This window comes from Sycon ciliatum, chromosome 4 (assembly GCF_964019385.1).
Source record: "Sycon ciliatum chromosome 4, ocSycCili1.1, whole genome shotgun sequence".
In the NCBI taxonomy this organism is placed as follows: Eukaryota; Metazoa; Porifera; class Calcarea; order Leucosolenida; family Sycettidae; genus Sycon; species Sycon ciliatum.
The window spans coordinates 15395823-15410194 of record NC_088646.1 but is presented as its reverse complement, the minus strand read 5'-3'; the positions used below and the strand labels follow the sequence as shown (position 1 = coordinate 15410194).

At 46.0% G+C, this 14372-nt stretch overlaps 1 protein-coding gene across 6 annotated transcripts in view; it reads right to left on the bottom strand.

Annotated features, from left to right (window-relative positions):
* Window positions 1-9262, bottom strand: part of LOC135814634 (mucin-2-like) — a 74912-nt gene extending 65650 nt beyond the window's left edge. For 5 of the 6 annotated variants that reach the window (XM_065327786.1, XM_065327787.1, XM_065327791.1 and 2 more), the window contains exons 1-11: window positions 9118-9261; window positions 6146-6190; window positions 5671-5838; window positions 4977-5000; window positions 4444-4479; window positions 3861-3957; window positions 2388-2459; window positions 2068-2139; window positions 1555-1626; window positions 964-1035; window positions 454-522 (exon numbers count right to left, since the gene is read on the bottom strand). In XM_065327786.1, coding sequence (XP_065183858.1) covers window positions 454-522; window positions 964-1035; window positions 1555-1626; window positions 2068-2139; window positions 2388-2459; window positions 3861-3957; window positions 4444-4479; window positions 4977-5000; window positions 5671-5838; window positions 6146-6190; window positions 9118-9148 — 758 coding nt within the window. In that variant the 5' untranslated portion in view covers window positions 9149-9261. Of the gene's footprint in view, window positions 1-453; window positions 523-963; window positions 1036-1554; window positions 1627-2067; window positions 2140-2387; window positions 2460-3860; window positions 3958-4443; window positions 4480-4976; window positions 5001-5670; window positions 5839-6145; window positions 6191-9117 lie in introns of all 6 variants that reach the window. The other variant, XM_065327790.1, reaches the window with a different exon arrangement.
* Between the last annotated feature and the right edge of the window lie 5110 nt (window positions 9263-14372).

The following is a 14372-nucleotide window of genomic DNA, read 5'->3' as shown; positions in this document are numbered from 1 at the left end:
CATGACTTGAGCACGACTATCACGCTTACAGTGACACACAAACACCATGGTAAAGTTACACATACATGCCGGGTACTGGTTGATTGTCACGGCTGGACTGACACTCTGTTCTCCCAGCTGCATGTGCCGGCCAACCAGCAAATTTTTTATTTTTATTTTTTTATCTAAAGACTTTTATAAATGTGTTACCTGACGCTGCCTCATCGAAGGACTACCAAAACAGTATTGCTAAAGTAGGAAGTACGTTTTACCCAATTAAAGAGTACGCTTTTGTGCATGCTCTTATGGAGAAATGATCAGCACAATTAAATTAGCATGTGTGAGTAATAACAATGTGCATGTGTGAGTAATAGCAATGTGTATGTCCTTTTTGAATCCGTACTAAATCATTATAGCTGTAGCAAGACTGATTTCACCTCGAATGACCCTTTACACAACAAAAAAGCCACTTACATTGTCATCTGGTCAAGAGGTGTACCGGGATGGGGAATCAGACGAACCAAACGATTGTTGCTGACATTTCTGCATACGGACAGCAGCACGCAGTATACGCAGGTTAAAGATGAGCGGATACTGTCATAAGAAAGTGTCATAAGCACTCTAAACCTATATCATTCTACAATTGCCGAGCCCTTGTTGTTGGCCAAAGGATTGAAGTGCACATATCATCATGACAGTCATGTTTAATTTAAAAATTTAAAAAGTAAATTATCGTGTCCGTTCCCGAGGGAACTCACGGCGGCCGTTAACACCCGGTAAATCCAGCAGCAGATGCGGCGCCTAACATGCATGTTGGGAAGGTCAAGATAGTGTCATTGATCAGCATTCATGCCGACACACCAGACAGTTTTAAAAATACAAATGAAGCGTCATTCGCATACATGTACAGATGGCAGAGTCCTTATGATGATCTTGTGTAAAGCTACCAGCAGGATACTGAGAATCGGTGACGGGGCAACTTACACCAAGCGGAGATTTGGCAGGTTATCAATGGTCTCACAAGCGACAAACTGCAAGTGATTGTTCTGAAGATGCCTGTGAAGCATGAACACAAACAAACAAACATGGCCACCCGCTTACATGAGGCTTATTCTACAACCTATGCTAATCCTGTCTAAAGTGGAACATACTTCCAGCAGCCAAGCACAGAGAATTGTACACAGGTCTCTACTAAGCAAAACCGTGACTTCTACTTGATGCAAAACCGTGACTTCTACTTGATGCTAGTAGTTCATCAGCACAACAATGGGTGTGTAGGCGCTACATGAGCTGCGCTGGACTCCCCCGACCAAGGGTCTCGGAATCGGCGTACACAACAAGCACCATGGGGGGGGGGGGCGAGAGGAATGGCAGAGGGAGAGCGAGAGCGAGAGGGAGAGAGAGAGAGAGAGAGAGAGAGAGAGAGAGAGAGTGAGAGAGAGAGAATGAGAGAGAGAGAGAGTGTGAGAGAGAGAGAAAGGTGTATGCAGGGTTGTATATCATCATTGGTTTGGCATACACTGCGATGCAGTATACATGTGTGTGGCCCATTCAATTGCACCCAAATGTGCTTACACCTCCATGAGATTGGGAGCAGTCTGTAGAACGTCGGCTGGAAGTGCTTGAAGCTTGTTATCATTCAGTCGCCTGCAGGCAGATATTGACAAGCCATATATGGGCAAAGTAGATTGAAGGTAATATCGGATTTTTCTTCACGTGATGGAAGTCCGTCAATATCCCTCACCAGGGAAACAAAGTACGGATTTGTGAACTTCAGTCCCCTAGAACCTTCCCAACATGGATACTTGATCTATCCGTGCCTACCATTGACCATACTTATGCATGATAACAAGGTCGAAACAGCTAGCTGTCCAGAAATTGATTTAATGTTAAGGGTTCAGAGGACTTTTGAGCACACAGCGGAAGAAATGTCTTGCTAAGAAAGTGCTTCACACAGTCATACAGACCCGTTGACACAGAATGGACACAGCACATTAATATGCAACTGTGCAAAACACCCACTTGTATCCATGATTACCAGAGAAAATGACTTAGGATTATGCTTTGTGCGCACGCATGGGCCCTTACAGTACTTCCAAACTTGTCAATCCAGAGAACGCATCCTCAGGTAGCGTGCGGATGTCATTACCAGAAAGATCACTGCATCAAAAAACACATACACACACACACATACATACACACATGCACACATATGTCCATGTACACCACCAACATGTTAGCATCTGAACCTGAACGAAGTCATACTGGATCATACTAGAAAGCAATAAGAGATAGACCGTCTGCGGTAACAAGGTAACGTATGCGTACGTGTACATGTACATGTGCAAAGACATTCTCATACACAGTTATTTGATATGTGTACAGCCACTACAGACTAGTTCTCATACAGTGTTTTAAGCGATGACATTCCAGAGAAGGCCTGTGGATTGATCATCCTGATTCCAGAATTGGATAAAATCCTGCAAAGTACACACGCACGCACACACACGCACAGACACACAGACACACAGACACACAGACACAGACACACACACACACACACACACACACACACACACACACACACACACACACACACATGGCAAAGTACAATGAGCACTATTCTTGCATCTTTACCAAAATGTCTGTGGATAGTGTGCTCTGTAGTGGTTGCTAATACCATAGCATAATTTTGTGATAGTAGGATTGAACGATTCACAACCTAAGGTTTGACTGTAAAATCTGCTTCAATCCCTACACACATACACCATCATATTAAGGCTGCATTGTTCACAACACGCCACAGAGTTAATAGACAAGATGTGGGAAATGTGTAAAGCTCGAAGCGCTACAGGTCTCGTTGGCCGCGGCTGCAACAAAGTTTGATCATCATGCATAAAATTCCTAATCAGCCAAGCATTTGGTGCTTCATTTTATTTGCAATGGTGGACTAAAAGTTACCATTTGTGAGCGGGTCGGGTAGAAATCACGTGTTGCCCCTTTGAGTTTCGAGAAAAATGGCTGCAAAGTTTTGGGTTCACGTGCGTAAGCTGCAATAGTTGTCATTAGTTATCATGGTTATGGCGGCGCTGCATACTGAAGGTCTGGACCAGGGTGTCCCGGGCCGCAGGCCGCATGCCAGCTGCCAGCTCAGAGGAGTCCGCTGGCAGTGACAGTCGAGCTGTGAGTCGAGCCAGCCCCAGACGACTCCTGAAGTCACGTTGTTACGTGACGTCCAAGTGGTAATATTACTACCCCTTGCAGAAAAATGGCTTGAAAAGGGCCTCGCTCGCTGAACGGGTTTTCAAGGATTGAACCCATTTCCGTGGTCACTGTGTAATAGCATAGGCAGCGGTTTCCAGAGAAAACTCCACTTCGCCCATTGGGGAATATGTCATTTCTACCCGACCCACTTGCATTTGTAAATCAACTTTTAATTTTGGCGACCACAGGAACTAGGTTTTCATGTGCACAGAGTCCAGCAATGTGAACCCAGGCTACACACCAGTATCATTAGGTTGCCTGATCACTTCCTACGCACCTATTGAGTCCTCGAGCGAGCAACAAGCAAGAAGTGGGCAAGGTGGAGAACCACTGCAACAAAGGCATCCGCGTCGATGTGCCAGAACATGCATTTTTGTGCTTTTTACCAAATACGGAATCCGTTTCCAGCTCTCTTTGATACCCTGTGGGAATTTCCCCAACCCACTAGGGCACATGTCACATGACAATATCGCCTTAAAACACATTTTCCAGTCCACTGCTTTTTCGGCCTGATTATGCATTGCTAGCTGTGCAAGCTAGCATGATTGTACACACTGTAGCAGTAGTTGTAATACGAGTCATGGCGGTTCAACAATGCACTCGCTAGGGCCACTTACAGCTCTTCAGTGCATGAACTAATGCCAGCAGGTGCTGCATCCAATGGACCCGGGCACTCGACCCGTTTTCCTCGACAAGTACATGGCAGCGGACATGCTGCAGAGAGAGAGAGAAAGCGAGAGACGGAAAGAGTGAGCACAGTACACCATGCACAATCGGTTATGTAGGAAACTGAGGATAACATTTTCTGCAACACTACAGTCTTCTCAGACAACAAACGTGAGTGATGGTAACATTAGTCTGGTTGCAAGTATCAAACTATTGTACATGTCTGTACGTACTCGTATTTCCTGTAACACAAGCATACCACGCATGGTTGAACTTTCCCCACATTTCAAGGCTCAAGGCTAATTACAGATAAGGATTTGTTTTATGAAGGGGCATTTGCCTTTGGTCTTTGCCTCCACAATAATACCTCACAAAAACCTCAGGTTTGGAAGATCATTATTGGCGAGTTCGAATATTTCAATTGCTTGTAAACCTAGGCATACTACAGGACGGTGCGGTGCATATCTTTGGTGCAGGACGCACACGCGCACACACATTTCAAGATTATGCAGTATCATGGCCTTGAGGACTTACTTCGATCACAGAATGACCTATCAGCAAACTTGAGACCTGCGCAGAGAAAAGACCAGTACATGTATACAAATATATACTACGGACCTGCCCCTTCTCCGCACTATACCATAACACCCAGACTACAAAATGTGCCTATGACTAGATCTTGCCAAGTGCCCAGTCGTATTATGACCACCTGTAACAGCCATAGCAATGCAACATTTCCTTTTAAACTGTGACATACAAAGTTGTGAAATTCGGATAGAAATTTACCAGATTCTAGCAAAGGCATATAATATTATACCCTTGCAACCAAGTAGAACGAAGCACTGAGTGTCTAGAGGCAAGCATGGCACTCTCAATAGCCTATTGGAGAGGTTATCTAAAACATATTGCACCATTTTTTGCTTATTGCACGTGCACATAGCAGGGTCTTTCTATCAGTCAATACTTTACTCATATCTTCTACTGATCTGTAATGGGTAGCTCTAGTACAAAAAAAACGTGTATTGATAGCGGAATTAGCTGGAATTATGCAGCGTAAAGCAACTTACGTTCGCCCTGTGCTGGCGGATCAGCTGGTGAACAAGACAAACAGGAGACAATTGCTAGTTGACAAGCAGCAGCATTACATGAAACCACCGACACTAGTCACGCATGGCAAACAAAGGTTTCCCTGGATAGATCAAGTTTGCATGTGAAATCATCACTGCATGAACATTAATTATCGTGACTAGCAGTCATGTCTATGGTCAGTCATGTCTATGGTCAGTCATGTCTATGGTCGCTGCTACAGCTGAAGGTACTTTAAAAAATAGGAAATCTGAACACATAACACAGCTAACAGTAAACTTAGAGCGCCTGTTCATACTTCTTCTTCGGAACAAGATTTGTACATGTATAACCTAGCAGGCGCGTAGCACCGCCATTGTAGGCGGTCCAGTTAGAGGGGGTCTGGGGTGTCCCCCGGGAAAGTTTTGAAATTAGGGTGCAAAATCCTGCATTCTGGGCACTTCTGGGCGAAAAAGTGGTCCAGCCAAAGGCGGACCGGCCGGACCGGCTGCTATGCCCCTGCCTAGATCTGCCCCACATTGAAATGAAAATGATATCACTTGTTTATCGCGATCCATACGGCAGCGCGGCACATTCAAAGCGAAATTAAAATGCTTTGTAACTGCAAACAGTAGAAACATGCAAGCTAATCTATTCGGTCTAATACACACAAACACAGCACCCACACAAACCTACCATGTCGTTCACATGCCAGCACACATGCGTGCTCAGTGGTGAAGTGGTTGGCGTTACCGAGGCAACCACCATAGTTGAAACGCTCACACTGCGCACTCTGACTGTTGTAGAAGTAGCGAGGAAGACTTGCTCGACATGGACCGGGCTCTCGGGGTAGGTTACAATTATCTGATGAAAAAGGAATTGGACACACACACGTACACACACATATATATATATACACACACACACACATACACACACATATACACACATGTATGCACACATACTCACACACACATGCAAAGTAAAAGCTGAATATTATTTCAAAATACCTCAGTCTGTGTCAGTCTCTGTGACCAACGTCTATCACACTTTTCCACGTACACATACAGATAGTCACAACAAGTCTGTAAAGCATGAACAGGCAGTGTAGACAGAATACGTGTGTGAAGCAATAAAATAATAATTGTGGCTAGTTTGATGTTACATGTACCTGGAACAGCTCTCTGCTGGCGATGTGCTCCCACTATCGAGATAGCTATAGAACATTCAACAGAAGAAGCATTCAACCAAGAATGAAATTATACACTAAAGACGTGGTGGCAACACATGATACTAGCCAATGAAATCCAACACTGATGAAAATGACGGTGCCAGTCACTACATGGCGCTAGAATGGCAATTCTTTCATTGGCTAGCGCCATGTGTTGCAACATAGTGCCAATGAAGAAGTTGCCGGCTGGGCCACGTTGGAGTTCGCGCTCCAATGTCAGGAGTAACCAAGTTCTACTGCACCCGCCAAGGTCGCCACATCTCAGTTCATATTGTTGAGCATTTAACTACAAAGGCGGCGGAGTTCTGAGCGCTGAATGACTGGCCTCAGTCACTGTCTTTACCACTCCATGTGTAAACCTGACTGGGGCTAACGCCTGATCGGCGATGTTTGTAGCGCTGGAAACAGAGCGTTATAAGTCTAAGCTGATATCCGTGGTGAGTTGTGATGCTGGAGTGGTGAGAGCACTATGCAATCTTGTACTTGTTTTTGCTCTCAGGACACAGGTTTCATTAGCCTTCTCAAGCTCAACTGCTGAAGGTTGAATTCTACAAGCATTGTGCGGGGAGAAGCAAATCTGTAGAAGTCGTTAGTCTTGAATGCAGCTTCATTTGTCACGGGCATGGGTGTGTCCACCCAAGTTCCTTTCTTGATTGTCCGGGAGTAATGCAGGTCTGCCAAGTAGATGGTTTGACGTGCTTGTCTTATGCTCCAAATGGCAGGCCAGAGTTAGTCAAGTGTTGGTCAGCCAGCAGGAAACGGAACCTCTACTGTTTGGAGCAGCCATGTTCTTCTATGCTACCCGAAGTTGCAACATCTCAGCATGAGTTTCCATGAATGGATTAGACATCATTTTGCACTGCCAACATCAATTTCCAAACCACTATGCTCCAGTAACTCCACATCTGTACCCGCCACCACCAATGCCCATGCCCATGCTCCAACCATAATGTGATAACAAAATTGTAACGAATGCAAGGACTCATACCCGCCAGGTGTAAATGGTGAGTCTGTTGTCAAGCTAGTTCATGCTCAATCAAAATTAGGGCTGAAACGATTATACCGAATGATCGAGTTCTCGTTTGATAACTCTAACGATCGAGCAATCGTTTAGATTACCGATTACGATTATTTTGCGTTTTTTAAATTTGTGTCCAGAAAGTACTGTAAACCCTCGTTTTGTGAAGTTTGAATCAGTTTCCGCTGGGAGTATGCAGTTGCCAGGGGTATGGTTCAGGTTCTGAGGTTAAAGGGGAAGTTAAGGCAAAAATCAAAATTTCACCAGTTGTAGTCTTCGGGGTGCTGAGTTGAATGGTCGTGGTCCGAGGAAGCTGAGACGCTCCCTTCCTACTTGAATCCCAATCGAACTCGCGCACTTCCACCGAAACTGGGTGACTGCGCCCTACTAGATGGGGATTTGTATGCAAAATGTCACTAAAAGCGCCATTTCGTTCTTATAAAAGCACGGATGACCGCCATTGGCCCATATGTTGTAGTCTTTTGGACGCTGAGTCGACTGGTTTTGGTCCGAAAAGGCTGCGATGCAGCGTTCCTCCTTTATTCCCAATCGAACATGGTTGAACAAGCGGTCACGTGCTCCTGGGTGTCAAAATCACCTGGTCACCACGCCGGCAGGCGACAACTTTCACACCAAGGTTCAACTCGAGTTCAACTCGAGTGACAGGACTGCACCCAAAAAAGGTCAAACAGGGTAGTAAGTTATACCCTGCAGGCACGGTGACCAGGTGACTGGTGTACGCAGGAGCACGTGACCGCTTGTTCAACCATGTTCGATTGGGAATAAAGGAGGAACGCTGCATCGCAGCCTTTTCGGACCAAAACCAATCGACTCAGCGTCCAAAAGACTACAACATATGGGCCAATCGCGGTCATCCGTGCTTTTATAAGACCAAAATGGCGCTTTTAGTGACATTTTGCATACAAATCCCCATCTAGTAGGGCGCAGTCACCCAGTTTCGGTGGAAGTACGCGAGTTCGATTGGGATTCAAGTAGGAAGGGAGCGTCTCAGCTTCCTCGGACCACGACCATTCAACTCAGCACCCCGAAGACTACAACTGGTGAAATTTTGATTTTTCCCTTTAAATTGACTTCAAACTGCCCTGTTTCGGAGCTACCCTTTCACTAATGCAGGTTTGTTGGTATTATGAAGGCATAGTTTGTGGAGACAGAGTAATGTTTGCACAGAATTATGACACTATTTGCTAACGATTATAATCGATTACTCGATTCGTTAAGCTACAGAGTAATCGATACGCGAAAATCCACGATCGTTTCAGCCCTAACAAAATCTTATGTTGACTTTTGCAGTTTTGGTATCACAAGTCAATCCTGTGCCGGCCTCGGTGTTGGCATGTAAAACTAAAAGGCGGAACTTACTTGACTGGCTTCTAAAAGGCGGAACTTACTTGACTGGCTTCTTAAAGGTGGAACTTACTTGACTGGCTTCTAAAAGGCGGAACTTACTTGACTGGCTTCTAGTCTCCCAATACTGTGACTACAGTACGAACCCTGCTCCACAGTCGGAGAGATGTTCTCCCCAACACGGCCATTGCATTCCTGGGGTACCGGTATGTAACGTTACTAATAAACCTACAGGGCTTAGTGCTGCACTGCGGTACAGAGCTACTACTACTAGTAATAATGATTATGACTGTATAACCTCGGTCACACACCCACGAAATCACTTCCACATTCCAGAGGCCAACGCCGGGCATGAACGATTCGCAAGCGCAACAGAAAGCATGTCTCGCTTATAATTCAGCGGTTGACGAAATCTGGACCAAAGAGACTAGTTTCGCCTTCAGTTTGCAACATACCATTGCATTGGTAAACATGTCATGTACAAATCAGCCGTGCTTCAGCGGATGTTCGGACAACATTGACCACTTACCCAGCAGTATGGCTGCAACGCGTAGCGCCATTCTGATGGCAAACAGCACGCAACCGTTCCAAGGCCAAGGCAGGAAGATATTTCAGGACCCTTCCGTTCGGATAACACTCGCTTTCCCCAATGAAGGTGGAAATGAATGATTTGTTTCGCCTTGTCCACATTTGAGGAGGCTGACGGACCTCTTCATATCCATAGAAAGCGCTTCAGCTGCTTGGCTGCGTTGTGCTACGTCAGGTCTGCTCTCGGACACAACTGTCACGACGCGAACCCACACCAACCACATGAAAGCGCACGTCCAAAACTCAAACGCTTTCACACATCGTTGCAGTGCTGGACCGTGACGGTGGTGTGGGTCATGGTCTACTGCCTGGGCCTTATCTGAAGCAATAATCGGAGATTCTTCTGCGTGCTGCTGTTATCTGCGCCTAGGCTATGGACTGGTGCCACTGGTGGACCGACAAGTTTTGTCTTTTGGAGAGGCGCGCGGACTGATCGATGTGCTCCAGTGCTAGTGTGAATCTGCTGAGTGCAGCTGCCACTACCATTACTAGTATGTTGCGCGGGGTCTGGAGTCACCACTACACCAGTCCATGCATGGTCACTGGAGTCTGTGGTAGAGTGAATCACTGGTAGAGGCTACAGTGCCAGTGGTAGGCGATGTCTGCCGAGCGCTGTGGTAGTTTGGAGCATAGCGAACAGCTAGCAGGACTGAAAATCTGTTGTGTGAATTAGTCCAGGCAGTGCTAGTGCCACTGGCAGTCTGCAGCTCAGAATCAGATGCCCACCAGAGAATGTGTCTCATGTCTCTAACTCTGACACAAAAATACTAGTTTCTATCTACAATGTTTCCCTACTAGTTGCTGTTACACTCACTGATCCTTATGCACAGATATACAGCATTCCCTCACTAGTGGGACCATTGTTATTAGGCTAGGGCCTGTTTTGGACTTCCCACTCTAAATAAAGAATACAAACCAACAACAAAATGTGCATGTATCTGCATACTCAGTATGTGTAGTTGTTATACAGTATGTATATGATCGTACATGACATGTATGTGTATCTGTGTGTGAGTATGACGATACGATTGTAACTAACTAACTAATAACTTACTTCACTTTTCCTGTCACGGTTACGGGTAGGTGTATCGACAACACTTCTCTTCCTCGGCTCAAGTTCTTGCCAAGTTAGTTAGTTAGTTGTCTGTATCGATCTATTTGAGTACTAAGTATTTGAGACTAGACCTGTCCGCGGAGCTGACTGCTCGGAGCCCTGTTGACAAGGTTGACAACGCGTGTCTGATTGTCGTGAAGAGACGAGTGTGCAGGTGCCCGAAGGGCTTTTCTCCTGCGCTCTCGGTCCCCAGAGGCGCTGCGAGCCGCGCCCCAGGCTGGAACATCGCCGCCGCCGCAATGACAAAGGAGTTCAAAGTTCATGTGGCACACATGAGGGCATGAGTGGGAGACTGGGAGGGAAATAACGGCTTGCTGTTTAGTCTGTTTAGTTGGCTTTGTACAAGGGATCTAGCCAGTAGATCAACTAGATGATCATGATGATTGGATTAGCAACATTACACAACGCTATACGTGACCTGCTAGGAAATTGCCGGTTGAACATAGAAGTAATCCGGGATGGTTACAGGCTAGCATAGTGTTTGGTTACTTGTGCCTCTACTGGCTCTAGCCGGTTAGCCGTTGCTGTGTCTGAGCTGTGCAGGCGACCGGTTAGCCGATGCTGTGTCTGAGCTGTGTAGTACAGGGAGTAGTACAATATAATGTACTACTCCATGGTGTAGGCGACCACCTGGACTACAAACAAAGTCTTCGGTCTAATGAGGTCAGCGGCGGTGAAGACTGAAGTGCACAATGCCTAACAAAGACATACGCATTCACCACTGTGGCACATTCTCGCATTGTGATTGACTGTTTGTTCATACTGGTACGTGTAGATTCTGCCTGCTCTCAACATTAGCCTATTCATAGATATCTACAAGCAACATGGACTACTGCTCACGAGAACACTAAGTCTTGATCTCAACTAACTTTTAAAATAATCTCATGTCTTATATTGGTGGGATCCTCTCCCTCGACATCGATTTGCCTTCCTATGCTATGATCAATAAATACAAATGTCAGAATGAATGAGAGCACGGTGTGGGTCAGCTGACAGGTACAAGAACGTCAAGACGATGCATTCTACTGGGTAGTCCCACTGGGCTGAGGGTGGATGTTGGTGATCGGGTCCTGAGATCCTGATCTCTGTGATTCTATGCTTAGTCAGTACGTGTAGTTGGCTAGTAGAGTCAGTACTACATGCAGCAAGGTTTGTGCTAAAGCAAGGTTTGTGCACTGCCTACTTTCGTCTTCACTGCAATTACCTATCGCCATGGCTGTCTAATGCTCCCTTCTACAGGCAGCATTTATTTCATTTTATGAAAGTGCACATGCCTCACATTGAATGGAGGAGAACAATACCTACAACAGAGAACAGACAGCTCGTAGTGACTATAAAGGGCATTGGCACTGATGTTATCTTTAGCCATGACCACTGCAAGGTGAGATGACGAATTACGGAATAATAATAAAAGATACTGTACTAAGTGTGTGGGTACAGTGAGGGCTGTGCAATTTCACAGGAAACGTGAGTTTCGACGTCTGAAGTTTTTTTTTGGAACAGTCGCTGCTTGGATTTCGACTACACCATAGCTCAGTGGTTAGAGTATCTCTGGGCACAGCAAATATCCCCGGCTCCCTGGTGACTCTTGTTCCTCGGACTTGTTCCCCTTTTCAAGTTCATTCCCTCAAACTGATGAATATTAGAATATTATAATATACATACAGCCTCGTTGCTTGAACGGTGAAACACTGTGTAATGGAATTTGATCTCTGACGGTTTTTCCGCTTGTGTGTATTATATACATAATATTATATGGCTGTTAGATACAGGCGACTTGGTGGGTTAGTGCCAGGACTCCTGTACACGCACGTATAATTTTTGTATTGCATTTTTGTGTTTATGGATTCTCCACATGTCTTAGCCTAAATCAAGGGAATCTCTGTCAACAGCTTACGAAGAAGAAGCCAAAGGGAACCGTACAAGTATATTGATAATCAGCCTACATTACTACTAGATTAGTGTTCGTTTGGCTATGCATGAACCCAATCAACATGGCTACCTTGACCATCCCCTTTGTGCATCAGCGATACTACTGCAGCATGGATGACAGAATTATTATTGGTCTGCACCAGTGGTCACGCGATGTTGGATGGAAGACGGTTTGCGACAGATGATCTATTTGTTTTGTTTATCACAGCCGCACGTGTATGAATGTGTCCTGCCTGTCATTGCACGTACATGTATTGTCATTCTGTCACCTTTGAGAAAGGCCCATACAAGTCATGGAGGCGAAGTCTACAGTTTCGTTTGTAGATGTGAGAATATGAGGAGCCTCCAGTACCTGTGGCACAAGATACGGCAGCAGACAAGCACTGGACACAGCTAGTAAGGAGGCATGGGCTAATATCTTGGATATGCCCCATGCCAATCAGTAGCCACAATTGTAGAGCTGACTCTGCTGAGTTCAACTGCAAGCCATGTATTAGAAAATGCAGTACAGTGTTCTACTGTAGTTTGTTCTACTGTAGTTGTAAATGTTAGTTTTTCCACTAGTTTTTTTTCCATGGTCACAGCTAGCTCACACACAGGCAAAGGCAAACATAATCATTACATAGTTGGAGCATAGTGATGCCCATAGTGAGGCTTGTTAGTTGTTGCCCTCAGCCGACCTGGGGTCTTGGCGTCATGGGGAACGCAGCGAGAAAGAGAGGTCTTACTTTGTTGGTTCAACTACTGGTGGAGTCGGTGGGTGGTGAACAGTCAACGGGTTTCATGCCCTTTCGCGCTGCACGTCTGGTTCCTGTCAACAGAGATCTCTGACAGGAGGGTACAAGTGCTGGCTCAGTGACAGACGAGGTCAAACCAACACCTGGCTGGAGGGTATCCTAGACTCAACCAGACAGGTGGAGTGAAGTTACATGGGCTCTTTGGACATCTTGATGAACTAGATGCCAACGAAATTTTGACACTTGGATCCATGCATGCATTGCCCGCAGGTAGTTCCCCTTTGTGGCTCAGAGCACCCGACTTGAACCCGACGTGACGAGGTTAATTCTCACGCCTGAAATGGAAATTAATAACATTCCATGTGTAAACATGTGATTGTGATTACCACCCGCGTTTGTATCCCCTGTGGCTATGGCTGCAGCACAGTGATAGAGCACGTTCCGACTTTCTCTCAATACAGCTTAGCACATGGGCATCACACGTGATTGACCAGCTCTGCATGCTGTAGCACTGTTGCAGCACCAATGCCTGCCAGCGTGTAATTATTTCTATGGTTCCCCAGGGGCCTTGACACGAGGGGTCTCGATCAGTAGCTCACGAAGAAACCAAAGGAAAAGAAGAAAATAGAGAGCAGAGAGAAGATGACTCTAAGAAGCAGCGACGTGCTTTAGAAGTTGACATCCCATTTTCACCATGTTTTTCCTTTCCGCAGTCTCTGATCATCCGGTTCAACTTTCTCATTCCGGACTGATGTTAAGCACAGCGGCCCGAGATCTCTTTCAGACAATCAAATCACCTTTCTCATTCTCGCTCTCTCTCGCTCTCTCATTCACTCGCTGTCACTTATAACACCATTTGGACCATTTGGACCATTTGACGCCCATCGCTGGAGGCCATGATCATGATGATAGCGATGCCACAGCAGGAGCCACAGCAGCTTGTGCTGGGATTGCACCATTCAACAGCTTGCAAGGCTGAAGAATTGACCACCACTATTATAGCCCGGTCTACACCACACAGCTATGAAGTTGCTTTTTTCTGGTCAGTGAATCCCTACTTTTGGTCTTTTTCCTTTTTTCCCCGCACACACTCCAACATGAACTGGCTGTTGGTAACCACCCAGGAGAATGAAAGAAAAGTCAGGAGGAGTCTGAGAAAGAGAAGAAAGACGCATACACTCATAGGGAGAGGGCGGGAGAGAGAGAGAGAGGGCGGGAGAGAGAGAGAGAGAGAGAGAGAGAGAGAGAGAGAGAGAGAGAGAGAGAGAGAGAGAGAGAGCCTCGGAGAGAGAGAGAGAGCCTCGGAGAGAGAGAGAGAGAGCCTCGGGGAGAGAGAGAGAGAGAGAGAGAGAGAGAGAGAGAGAGAGAGAGAGAGAGAGAGAGAGAGAGAGAGAGAGAGAGAGAGTGAGTGAG